This window comes from Cyanistes caeruleus, chromosome 4, assembly GCF_971803275.1.
Source record: "Cyanistes caeruleus chromosome 4, bCyaCae1.hap1.1, whole genome shotgun sequence".
Classification (NCBI taxonomy): domain Eukaryota; kingdom Metazoa; phylum Chordata; class Aves; order Passeriformes; family Paridae; genus Cyanistes; species Cyanistes caeruleus.
The window spans coordinates 84,368,999-84,380,800 of record NC_141704.1 but is presented as its reverse complement, the minus strand read 5'-3'; the positions used below and the strand labels follow the sequence as shown (position 1 = coordinate 84,380,800).

At 51.4% G+C, this 11,802-nt stretch overlaps 1 protein-coding gene across 7 annotated transcripts; it reads right to left on the bottom strand.

The window, feature by feature from the left end:
* Window positions 1–2,283: 2,283 nt before the first annotated feature.
* On the bottom strand, window positions 2,284–11,800 carry LOC147653847 (uncharacterized). Of its 7 annotated transcripts, XM_086885598.1 has the most exons (14): window positions 10,518–11,800; window positions 9,909–9,993; window positions 8,974–9,165; window positions 8,031–8,088; window positions 7,908–7,951; window positions 7,748–7,813; window positions 7,485–7,564; window positions 7,224–7,398; window positions 6,294–6,356; window positions 6,172–6,215; window positions 6,038–6,082; window positions 5,125–5,168; window positions 4,858–4,972; window positions 2,284–3,939 (listed from the first exon to the last, which is right to left on the bottom strand). In XM_086885598.1, the coding sequence occupies exons 1-5, from the start codon at window positions 10,797–10,799 to the stop codon at window positions 7,945–7,947; spliced, it is 624 nt and encodes a 207-aa protein (XP_086741724.1). In that variant the 5' UTR covers window positions 10,800–11,800; the 3' UTR covers window positions 2,284–3,939; window positions 4,858–4,972; window positions 5,125–5,168; window positions 6,038–6,082; window positions 6,172–6,215; window positions 6,294–6,356; window positions 7,224–7,398; window positions 7,485–7,564; window positions 7,748–7,813; window positions 7,908–7,944. The 7 variants fall into 7 exon arrangements, with proteins under 7 accessions (XP_086741724.1, XP_086741721.1, XP_086741723.1 ...); XM_086885595.1 differs by having other exon boundaries at window positions 6,294–7,398; XM_086885597.1 differs by having other exon boundaries at window positions 4,858–4,956; window positions 6,294–7,398.
* Window positions 11,801–11,802: the final 2 nt, after the last annotated feature.

The window sequence follows — 11,802 nt, the reverse complement described above, 5'->3', positions numbered from 1 at the left end:
TGATCGGGACTTTTTGCGGGGCTTCGGGACCGGTTTTTTGGCGTGGCGGGGTCGGCGGGGTGCGTGCGGGGCGTGGTGCTTGTGTTACCGTGTCGTTTCGTCGTGTTTCTTTATGTATTTTATTAAAAATGTTAATGTTGATATTTTCATAAAATGGCGGCCGTCTGATGTCATCGAGGCGGGGCGCCGTGACGGACAGGTGGGAGGCGCTGCCAGGGGGCGGGGCGGCGTGACCGACAGCCGCGGGGCGGTCTCGAGGGGCGGGGCGGCGTGACGGGCGGCTCGGGGGCGGGGCCGGGGGGCGGGGAGGCGTGACGGACGGCTCGGGGGCGGTGCCGGGGGGTGGGGCTCGGTGACTGACAGGCGCGGGGCGGTCTCGAGGGGCGGGGCTGCGTGACGGACGGCGCAGGGGTGGTGCTGGGGGCGGGGCCGCGGGGCGGGGCCGTGTGACTGACGGCGTGGGGGCGGTTCTGGGGCGTGGTGCCGGGGGTGGGGCGGCGTGATCGACGGTTCTGGGGCGGTCCCGAGGGGCGGAGCGGCGCCGGGGGTGGTGTGGCGTGATGGGCAGCTCGGGGGCTCTGCTGGGCTTGAGGGGTGGTGTTTTGGTGGGTTTTGTGTTGATTGGGGGGGCTCCCGTTGTTGATGGTGTGTTGGGAGTGGGGGTGCTGGGGTGGGAGGCTGTGTTTTGGGCTGGGGTGTGCTTGGGGGGTGGGTGCTAGGGGATGGGGGGGTGTATAGTTAGGGTGGGTGCTTGGGGATGGGGGGTGTATAGGGGGGGTGGGTGCTAGGGGATGGGGTGTGGATAGGGGGGGTGGGTGCTTGGGACTGGGTGGGCTGCATAGGGGGAGTGGGTGCTTTGGGCTGGGTTGCTGCTATGGCATAGGGGGTGTATAGGGGGGTGTATAGGGGGGTGGGTGCATGGCTTGGGTGAGTGCTAGGGGAGGGTCAGTGGTGTGCCAGGAGTGAGTGAGGGTGGGATAGGGGTGGGGAGTAGGTATAGTGTAGGTGGGCGGGGGTGGGGCCCCTGTATATAGTATATATACTATAAAGAAAAAGAATAAAAATAATAAGTCTGGTGCAGCAGTAGAAGGTTTTGTGCTCCCGGGGAGTAAGTGGTATGTATTTTATAATTTTTATTTAAATTGTTTTTTTACTCCCCGGGAGCACAAAAGGTTCTACTGCTGCTTTTTCTAAGTTTAAATTTTAAGCTAGAAAGCAAAACAAGAAGTTAGAGAGAAGAGAAATAAGTTAAAGTTTGAGGGAAAGAAAATAGAGAGAGTGAAGAGAAACTAAGTCAGAGTCAGAGACAAAAGGGAAACAGAGGGGGAACAAAGAGAAACTGAGTCAGAGTCAGAGAGAAAAGGGAAACAGAGGGGGAGCAAAGAGAAACTAAGTCAGAGTCACAGTCACAGAGAAAAGGGAAACAGAGGGGGAGCAAAAAGAAACTAAGTCAGAGTCAGAGAGAAAAGGGAAACAGAGGGGGAACAAAGAGAAACTGAGTCAGAGTCACAGAGAAAAGGGAAACAGAGGGGGAGCAAAGAGAAACTAAGTCAGAGTCACAGTCACAGAGAAAAGGGAAACAGAGGGGGAGCAAAAAGAAACTAAGTCCAAGTCAGAGTCACAGAGAAAAGGGAAAGAGAGGGGGAGCAAAAAGAAACTAAGTCCAAGTCAGAGTCACAGAGAAAAGGGAAAGAGAGGGGGAGCAAAAAGAAACTAAGTCCAAGTCCAAGTCAGAGTCACAGAGAAAAGGGAAAGAGAGTCAAAATGAAAAGAAAGAGAGGGACAGTGGAGAGAAACCAACTCTACTTCCTTTCCATCTAACTCAGAGGCAGAGAGAAAGGAAACAGAGACAATTCCTGTTCACTGTAACTCGGAGTTACGGTGGAAAGGAATAGATTCCAGTTTCTTTCTGTCTAACTCGGAGCTAGAGAGGAAGGAAACAGAGTTGGACAGAAAAGAAACCGAGGGAGAGTGGAGAGAAACCGACTCTGTTTCTTTTCTGTCTAACTCAGAGGCAGAGAGAAAGGAAACTGAGACAATTCCTGTTCACCGTAACTCGGAGTTACGGTGGAAAGGAAGCAAGTCCAGTTGCTTTCTGTCTAACTCGGAGCTAGAGGGAAAGGAAACAGAGTTGGAGAGAAAAAAAACAGAAAAATAGAGTGAGCAACAGTGACAGAGACTTAGAGAAAGTTAGAAAGAGATTGAAAAGCAAGAAATAGAACGAAAATAATGACTACACCACACCAAAAACACAAGAGCCGGGGGGGGGAGGGGGGAGGGGGATGAAAGTTTATTCACCTTTATTTACTGAATTTATTTACACTACAGCAAAACACAGAGAAACTGGAGACAAATACATTACAATACAATCCATGTACACACTGAAAAATTCCTAATTCACATACAGAGTAATACAGCAAAACACAGCAGCAAATGCAAATACAGAACAATACAAGCCAAATATGTATTAACAGAATATAACTATTTCTACAGTTCTGAAAAGGTCAATACATGCTGTTTCATTATTACTGCTATGCCAAACCACAAGGAGCACACAGAAAACACAATACTCATTCGCCACAGAAGCCGGCTTCAGCTCGCACACATACTCACCTTCACTCTCCTCTCCACCACCCCGTTATAAGCCTGCTGTCGGTGGTCCTCGGGAACGTGGTTCCCGGGAGCCTGAAAACCAGCCTGCCTGACGAAAACCTCGGTCCGGGGCCGGTCCGTGCCCAAACTTTGGCGATGACTGTCGCCTCGCAGACCGGCCGGGACCGAGGAAAAAAAACCCCAGCTGGGAGGGAAAAAAAAAAAACCCCCCCAGCTGGGGATTTTTTATTCTAAATTTAAAAGTGAATTGCAAGTCCTGAAAAGCAAAAGCCATACATACGAGGTTAGAACCACTCGACACAAACACACACCCCCCTCCTACCCCACGGGAACTCGGTTCCCGGGGGGCCTCCAATTCAGCCTGCCTGACGAAAACCTCGGTCCGGGGCCGGTCCGTGCCCAAACTTTGGCGATGACTGTCGCCTCGCAGACCGGCCGGGACCGAGGAAAAAAAACCCCAGCTGGGAGGGAAAAAAAAAAAACCCCCCCAGCTGGGGATTTTTTATTCTAAATTTAAAAGTGAATTGCAAGTCCTGAAAAGCAAAAGCCATACATACGAGGTTAGAACCACTCGACACAAACACACACCCCCCTCCTACCCCACGGGAACTCGGTTCCCGGGGGGCCTCCAATTCAGCCTGCCTGACGAAAACCTCGGTCCGGGGCCGGTCCGTGCCCAAACTTTGGCGATGACTGTCGCCTCGCAGACCGGCCGGGACCGAGGAAAAAAAACCCCAGCTGGGAGGGAAAAAAAAAAAACCCCCCCAGCTGGGGATTTTTTATTCTAAATTTAAAAGTGAATTGCAAGTCCTGAAAAGCAAAAGCCATACATACGAGGTTAGAACCACTCGACACAAACACACACCCCCCTCCTACCCCACGGGAACTCGGTTCCCGGGGGGCCTCCAATTCAGCCTGCCTGACGAAAACCTCGGTCCGGGGCCAGTCCGTGCCCAAACTTTGGCGATGACTGTCGCCTCGCAGACCGGCCGGGACCGAGGAAAAAAAACCCCAGCTGGGAGGGAAAAAAAAAAAACCCCCCCAGCTGGGGATTTTTTATTCTAAATTTAAAAGTGAATAGTAATTCCTGAAAAGCAAAAGCCATACATACAAGGTTAGAACCACTCGACACACATGCACACAAGCAGACCCTGACCCACCAACTCTCACAGACAGACACACTCTGACACGCAGCAGGAGACTAACTCGCACAGTGACCGCAACCCTTATTTGAATCACTCTGCTGAACAAAATGCCCTGAGATATCTTCTCACTGCTGCTTCTCAACATAAAACGGTAGATCCTCAGAAAATAGGCATCAGAGACCTGCAAGACAACACAAGGTGGTCAGTGAGGAATTCTATGGTAGCTATGACTCAGCCACCCTCTAGGCCCACATATTTTCTACACAAAAACCTGATAGAAAAAAGGACCTGTAACCTTTTATAATTGTTCCACCTAACTCTAACTATGTGCCAGGGCAGGGCAGCTCCAAACCAATGCAGTTAAAGTTAAGTTAAGTTACAGAGGCAGGCACAATGCAGTTAAAGTTAAGTTAAGTTACAGAGGCAGGCACAATGCAGTTAAAGTTAAGTTAAGTTACAGAGGCAGGCACAATGCAGTTAAAGTTAAGTTAAGTTACAGAGGCAGGCACAATGCAGTTAAAGTTAAGTTAAGTTACAGAGGCAGGCACAATGCAGTTAAAGTTAAGTTAAGTTACAGAGGCAGGCACAATGCAGTTAAAGTTAAGTTAAGTTACAGAGGCAGGCACAATGCAGTTAAAGTTAAGTTAAGTTACAGAGGCAGGCACAATGCAGTTAAAGTTAAGTTAAGTTACAGAGGCAGGCACAATGCAGTTAAGGTAACTTAAGTTACAGAGGCAGGCACAATGCAGTTAAGGTAACTTAAGTTACAGAGGCAGGCACAATGCAGTTAAGGTAACTTAAGTTACAGAGGCAGGCACAATGCAGTTAAGGTAACTTAAGTTACAGAGGCAGGCACAATGCAGTTAAGTTAAGTTACAGAGGCAGGCACAATGCAGTTAAGGTAACTTAACTTACAGAGGCAGGCACAATGCAGTTAAGGTAACTTAAGTTACAGAGGCAGGCACAATGCAGTTAAGGTAACTTAAGTTACAGAGGCAGGCACAATGCAGTTAAGTTAAGTTACAGAGGCAGGCACAATGCAGTTAGTTTTACAGAGGCAGGCACAATGCAGTTAGTTTTACAGAGGCAGGCACGGTACAAGGCAGTCGCAGGCGATGTCTGCCGGGTGAACGTGGCGATAGCTGCGGATGCGAAGGCCGGTTCCTCGGACGAAAAAATCCACGACGACGTCGAGAGGCTGAGATGGCTGATGACTTGAAACACGAGAGAACGACAACATGGATTGGAACTGCCCTGCCCGGCAAAAGCTCTGGGGAGCTTGCAAAGAAACCCTCTCCTTTGCCTTCAGAGGGGCCTATCCCACTAGAGCCCTGTCCTCTAACTTAACTTCAAAATGCCAACTCACCTGCTCATCTCTGCTCCTTGCCGTGCTCGGGGCAACGCCGAATCCTGCAAAGACAGAGAAGAAAAAAGCACTCTGAGTTACTGTCACAATGCACAAGGTGGAATTCCCGATGTGGTTCCTTTATTCCATCTGGGACTACAAAAGCTTGTCAGCCAACCAGGGACTGAAACAGAAGAAAAACCACTCAGTCCCACCTCTCGTACCCAAAGATCCCCTGTAAAGTTCTGAAGACAGAGCCCTCAAACGAGCGTGGGGTGCTTTGCCCTGAGGCATGTGCTGTTTTTAACAAATTCGAGTCACCTCCCTTGCTTTCTAGACACTGCTCACCGGCGTGGCAGGCTAGGGGCGGCTGAGGCGAAACGTCTTTCCCCTGATAATGACTGCACGATAAACCTGCAACCCCTTCTGTCTCTCAGAATCCTGTCCGTGACACCGATTCGTGTCAGGATCTACAAGGTGGGATTTGTGATGTGATTCTCTCATTCTATCTTAGAGAACTAAAGATTAGCAGCAAACCAGGGACTTGAAACAGAAAAACCTCTCAGTCCCACTTCTCATACTCAAAGATCCCCTGTAAAGTTCTGAAGACAGAGCCCTCAAATGAGTGTGGGGTGCTTTGCCCTGAGGCATGTGCTATTTTTAAAAAATTCGAGTCACCTCCCTTGCTTTCTAGACACTGCTCACCGGCGTGGCAGGCTAGGGGCGGCTGAGGCGAAACGTCTTTCTTCTGATAATGACTGCACGATAAACCTGCAACCCCTTCTGTCTCTCAGAATCCTGTCCGTGACACCGATGTGTGTCAGGATCCGCAAGGTGGGATCTGTGATGTGGTTCTTTCATTCTATCTTAGAGAACTAAAGACTAGCAGCAAACCAGGGACTTAAACACCAAAACACACAGAGCTTGCACCCACCTGTCCTCCAGTATCCTTGGCTGGGATACCTTGCAAGTAGACCACCTAAAATAAAAAAAACAAGGGATAAAAGTTATAGCAGAAACTGAGACCCCAGCAAGAACAACTGCTTCTCTCCACCACCCAAGGCTCACCTTCGCAATGCTTCACCTTCTCTGCTGCTATCCGGCTTTACTTCCTAGAAATAAAGACAAAGAGCAGAGCTGTAACACAGTGACCGGTTCCAGCCCCGCTGCAAAGAAAAACCGTGACTGACCTTCTCAGGGGGACCCCCATCATCTGGAATAGCTGCTCTGCCACGACGTCAAACCGTCTGCATCTGAAAGAAAGTTAGGAAAAAAGTCAAAGTGCTGCAGGGTAACTTCACAGCTCCAAACACCTTCTGCCAACATAAGAATACCACCTAGACTCCAACTACAGCCCGTACGACAAGTCTCCAATTACAAGTGCCCGGGACTTGTCCTTAAACGCCTACAACCGGGCTGGGCAGCAGGGCAGAGCAGCTCCGGACCGAATACCCCCAGACACCCGTGACACGTGAGACGAGGGAGTGTCTCCCTGAGTGAAAACTCCCTGAGACAAGAAAGTCCTCACGAGGACCGAGAGAATGCTGAACGAGATGACCGAGGAGGGACCCGAGGCGAGCCTGCCGGGCTCGGATGACCCTGGAGGAAAAAGACGCTAACGGAACAACTATTTTCCAAGAACCGCAGAGACGGATGCCCGAGAATCCTGTGGCTGGAAGCCTCTGCCTGCCTTTGAATCGGCACAAGTCCTTATCCACTGTAAAGAGACATTGCTGCATATAGCTGTTGACACAGCTGAGAACGAGACCTAAAAAGATCACGTGCTTCTGAAGACAGATGCGATTCTGACATGTGTCCGACCTCCCGAATCGAAGCTTCGCCGGCGTCGGGCCGAGGAACGCAAAGATGGGAGATGAACGGAAGGACCCCAGGGTTTCTCATAAGCCCCTGGGAGGGCTAAGGCAAGAGACACATTACACGAGATGCACAGAAGGCACAGAAGACACAGAAGGCACGCGAGACAAGTGACAACACACCCTGAGACTGCTCTGCCCTGCCCGCCTCAGCATTGCGAACCAAAGTGAGGCTTTCCCTCACTGGGGCCTATGGGGTCATTTCCAGAACCTCCCCATCCCCAAAGCTCACTCAAAAACCCAAACCGATCTCAGTCCCGACCGCCGCCCTGCTTTGATCCCCTCTGCGGGCTCCACTTATCTCTCAGAGGGCTGAAGATGTGAGTCACAGCGAGAGGCCGCTCGGGAGCCAAACAAAGCCACCTCGCTGTCTGTGAAGTTCTTCTCTCACCAGGCTGTTGTCTCAGACAAGTATCATCACCTATGATAAAGAAAACCAAATATAAGTGCACAATCTTAGTGGCATATTCACCAATTTCACTGCAAAAAAACCCAACTCCTACTCACCGTCTCTTAGGAACTCCCGGGTCCTCCGGCCACACATTTCGGCCACGCTCCGAGGCGGATGCCGTCGTCGCAGGGTACGCCTAGGATAAACGGAGAGGAGGCGATGTAGCGTCACTGAAAGTTGAGCGCGCCCTCGCCGCTCCTTCCAACGCCCCCGACTCGCCGTGACTCCTCGGCCACGCCTAAAGGGTACCAGGACCGCACCGACACGTGGACGACGTCGAGGCTTCGTCACGGACTCAGTAATATTTGCTGGGGCTCACCAGAGAAGCAAACCGGGTCTCTTGGCAGGTCAGTGAGGGGGCCTCAGCACAGCATCACGAGGCAGCCTAAAACACACCAACAAGCAGGGATGCTTGGAGTTGCACCAGAAACTGACACCCCAGCAAGAACAACTGCTTCTCTCCACCAACCAAGGCTCACCTTCCACCTGCTTCGCCTTCCCCGCTGCTTTCCGGCTTTACTTCCTAGAAATAAATACAAAGAGAAGAGCTGTAACACAGTGACCGGTTCCAGCCCCACTGCAAAAGTAAAACCGTGACCGACCTTCTCAGGGGGACCCCCATCATCTGGGATGCAGCGCTCTGCCATGAGGTCAATCCGCCTGCATGTGAAAGAAAGTTAGGAAAAAAGTCAAAGTGCTGCAGGGTAACTTCAGAGTTCCAGACACCTGCTGCCAACATAAGAATACTACCTAGACTCCAACTACAGCCCGTATTACAAATCTCCAATTACAAGTGCCCGGGACTTGTCCTTAAACACCTACAACCAGGCTGGGCGGCAGGGCAGAGCAGCTCCGGACCAAATACCCCCAGACACCCGTGACACATGAGACGAGGGGACGTGACAGGGAGAGAAAACTCTCTGAGACAAGAAAGTCCTCACGAGGACCGAGAGAATGCTGAACGAGATGACCGAGGAGGGACCCCAGGCGAGCCTGCCGGGCTCGGATGGCCCTGGAGGAAAAAGATGCTAATGGAACAACTATTTTCCAAGAACCGCAGAGACGGATGCCCGAGAATCCTGTGGCTGGAAGCCTCTGCCTGCCTTTGAATCGGCACAAGTCCTTATCCGCTGGAAAGAAACACTGCTGCATATAGCTGTTGACACAGCTGAGAACGAGACCTAAGGAAACATCCGATCGCGTGCTTCTAAAGACAGATACGATTCTGACGCCTGTCCGAACTCCCGCATAGAAGCTTCGCCGGAGTCGGGCCGAGGAACGCAAAGATGGGAGATGAACGGAAGGACCTGGGGTTTCTCATAAGCTCCTGGGAGGGCTAAGACAAGAGATATGTTACACGAGATGTACAGAAGATACAGAAAGCACAAGAGACAAGTGACAACACACCCTGGGACTGCTCAGCCCTGCCCGCCTCAGCATTGTTAGCTAAAGTGAGCCTTTCCCGCACTGTGGCCCCAGAGGCCATGTCTCAAACCTTCCCCCCCGCATAGCTGACTCAAAACCCCTAACCGGTGAGAATCCTACCCCACCGCCCTGTTTTTATCCCCTCTGTGACCACAGCCCTCGTCTTATCTCTCTGAAGTGAATCTGTGCGAGGGGACGATCCGCTGCTAAGGAAAGCTGCTGCGGGGGCGGTTCCCTTTTGTGTTACGATGAATCTGCTGAGAGAATCTGAAGTATCGCACTTGATATGACCTAGAACTTCGGGAAATTCTCCTAAAAAAAAAAAAAAAGCCAAGAAGAAGAGTCATTATAAAAGCATCTTATTGCCCCTGAACCCCCAACACAAAACCATGAACTTAAATACTCCCTGTATTCAATATTGTTTTCTTCGCGGTGTTTTCAAAACTTCTGCTGCTTCAAATGCCCGAAAAGATGCCTGCTCTTAGCAGGCTGAAGCAAATTGAAAGAGCCTCTCCACTGAAATGAGAGAGGAGCTCTTTACCCCTGCTGATTCCCCTGGAAGGAATAATGCCCCTTAGCACAGCCTGGGGTTAATATACCCCTAATTGGGCCCACCTCTTTTTCCCACGATGCCTGGGAAAGGGGAGGCGGCAAATCCCAGCAGGTATAAAGGCCCTCAGAGGGACCGTAGCTGTTTGGCTCCTCTGAGTTAAATTTGAGGTAAGGAGCTCTGCGTAGAAGAAAACTCTTTGCGAAAAAACAATGTTTTCTTTTCTGCTACAATTACTCAGGACAATGGAGCAAAGGAACAAAAAAAAGGTAAGAAGAAAAACTTTGTGTTTCAGCAGTGTTGCCAGCTAAGTTGGATAATTTATGGACTTCCATAATTATTTTTCAGTGATTACTAAGTAGCACTCCACCTGTGATTAATTAGGGTGGAGAAGAATAGTATTGATTTGAATGGTGTCTCATAGGGACCTTTAATCAGGGCTGTCTACATTCTAAATGAAAATAAGAAAAAGAATGGTCTCCCAGGTGGCATTACCATTACATACCTGCTGGCCTCGCTCCCGTCGCAGATATTTGGTGCCGGGGTGTGGGTAGAAGTGCCCTGAAATGCAGCTTTAAACCCTTGAAATGCTGGAAAAGGCAACGCTTAAAATGAGCAAATGGGACACCTAACTCCATTTAAACAAATACAGTGGTAAATAAATGGCTTCTCCCCTTTAATTTAAACCCCTCAGATATTGGGGAAAAGAGTGGTTTTCCTCACTTGAAATCTCTCTGGTGATGGAAAAGGGGGCATTTTGCCCTTAATTCAGATCCATAAGGAAGCATCATCCATGCTTTCCCGTTCCACTTAAAGTGGGAAAAAATAGAAAATGGGCAGTCTCTGTCAGTTGATACCTCTAACAGCACAGAAAAAGCACAGTTTACCTCCAGTTGAGACTATTAAAATTGCAGGGGAAGTGGATTCCTCTTCAATTTGAACACAGGCAATTGTGGAAAAGGAAGCTTTTTCCCTCAGCTTAAACCCCTTTTTTCCTGATAACCCATCCCTTTTTTGGGGCTCTGAAGAGGAAGTGGTGAGGTAGAAGAGGAAAGTTGAAAACTGTCGCTGTTTCGCGTTGTCGGGGAGAGTTGTTGGCGTAGCGGATACTGACGAGATCTGTGCCGGTGTTAGCAGCGGGGCGGAGACAGGCGGGGGCCGTGTGCCGGCGTTGGGAGGCTTCGGTGGGGCACGCGGGGACGTGAAGACGCAGGGCGGGGACTGGACGGTGGCTGGGCTGGGCGGTGGCAGAGGCGACGCGGGTGTCAGCAGTTGTAGAGCCGGTGTCCCGTCCCCTTTTCTCCCCCTCCGTGGCTTGAGAGGCCGGTACGAAGGGCGGTAGAAAAGCTGGGGCTGCGGGCGGGCACGGGGCAGCCGTGGGTAGCGGCAGGAGCATCGGCGATAGAAGCGGTGACTGCGCATGCGTGGATGACGTCAGCGCCGTAGGGCAGCATGGGGGAGTGGTGGACGGCAGCGCGAATTTCGGGTCGGCCCGCACCGCACAGAATAGTGTCGCTGGGCGGCGGCGGGGCCGGCGGCCCCACGGGCGCCGGGAAAGCGGAGCCCGCGGGGCACCAAGGCGGCGCGGACGGCGCGGAGGGGGTGTAGGGGAGCTGAGCTGCGGGAACCGCGATGCCGAGCGCGGGCGGGGTGGCGGAGCCGGGAACCACGGTGTCGGCGGGGGAAGGGGGGACCGCGGGTTTAACTTTAATAGTTCTTCAGGCTATTCTTTAAGAATAGCTAATTCTTTAGCTATTTCAGAGCTATTTTAGGATACTTCAACATATTTTAAGGTCAGTCAGAGGGGACGCCCTGTGAAAATGTAGAGTTTTAGGACTGCAGAGGTAGGCTTTGGTAAGGGGCCGGTTGTGGTGCCGTGGGTTGGGTCCCATGCTGCTGATCCAAAGGTGATTTTCCAGGTCCGGTGAAGTTGCTGAGGTTAGACTCATGAATACACGCTGGAGGTTTGGTCTGAGGAAAATCCTGCACTAGAAAACTCACGACACAATTTTGGTGATGTTGATTTGTCAGAAGTGTTTATAACATCGAGGGCAGCCCGAGTTCGAGGTGGGGAGGGCTAGAGTCCAGAAGGAACCCTGCGCCGTTCATAATTCTAGGAGGCAGAAGCCCGCTCCCAGCCACTGGGCCCCTGGACTCAAATGGCAGCCCTTTTAAAATGTAAAAAAACCCTCCTCTCGCCCTCCCTCCCCGACTGTCAGTTTGTCAGAGGCGTTTGGCAGTCCAAGGGCAGCCTGAGTTCTGGATGGAGGCAGCTCGGGTCCGGGAGGAATCCTGCTCCGTTTGTAATTTTGGGACGCAGAAACCCGCTCGCGGCCGCCCGGCCGCTGGACGTCAATGGCACCCCTTTTCCGTGGGAAAGAAAACTCACCTCTGCAGGT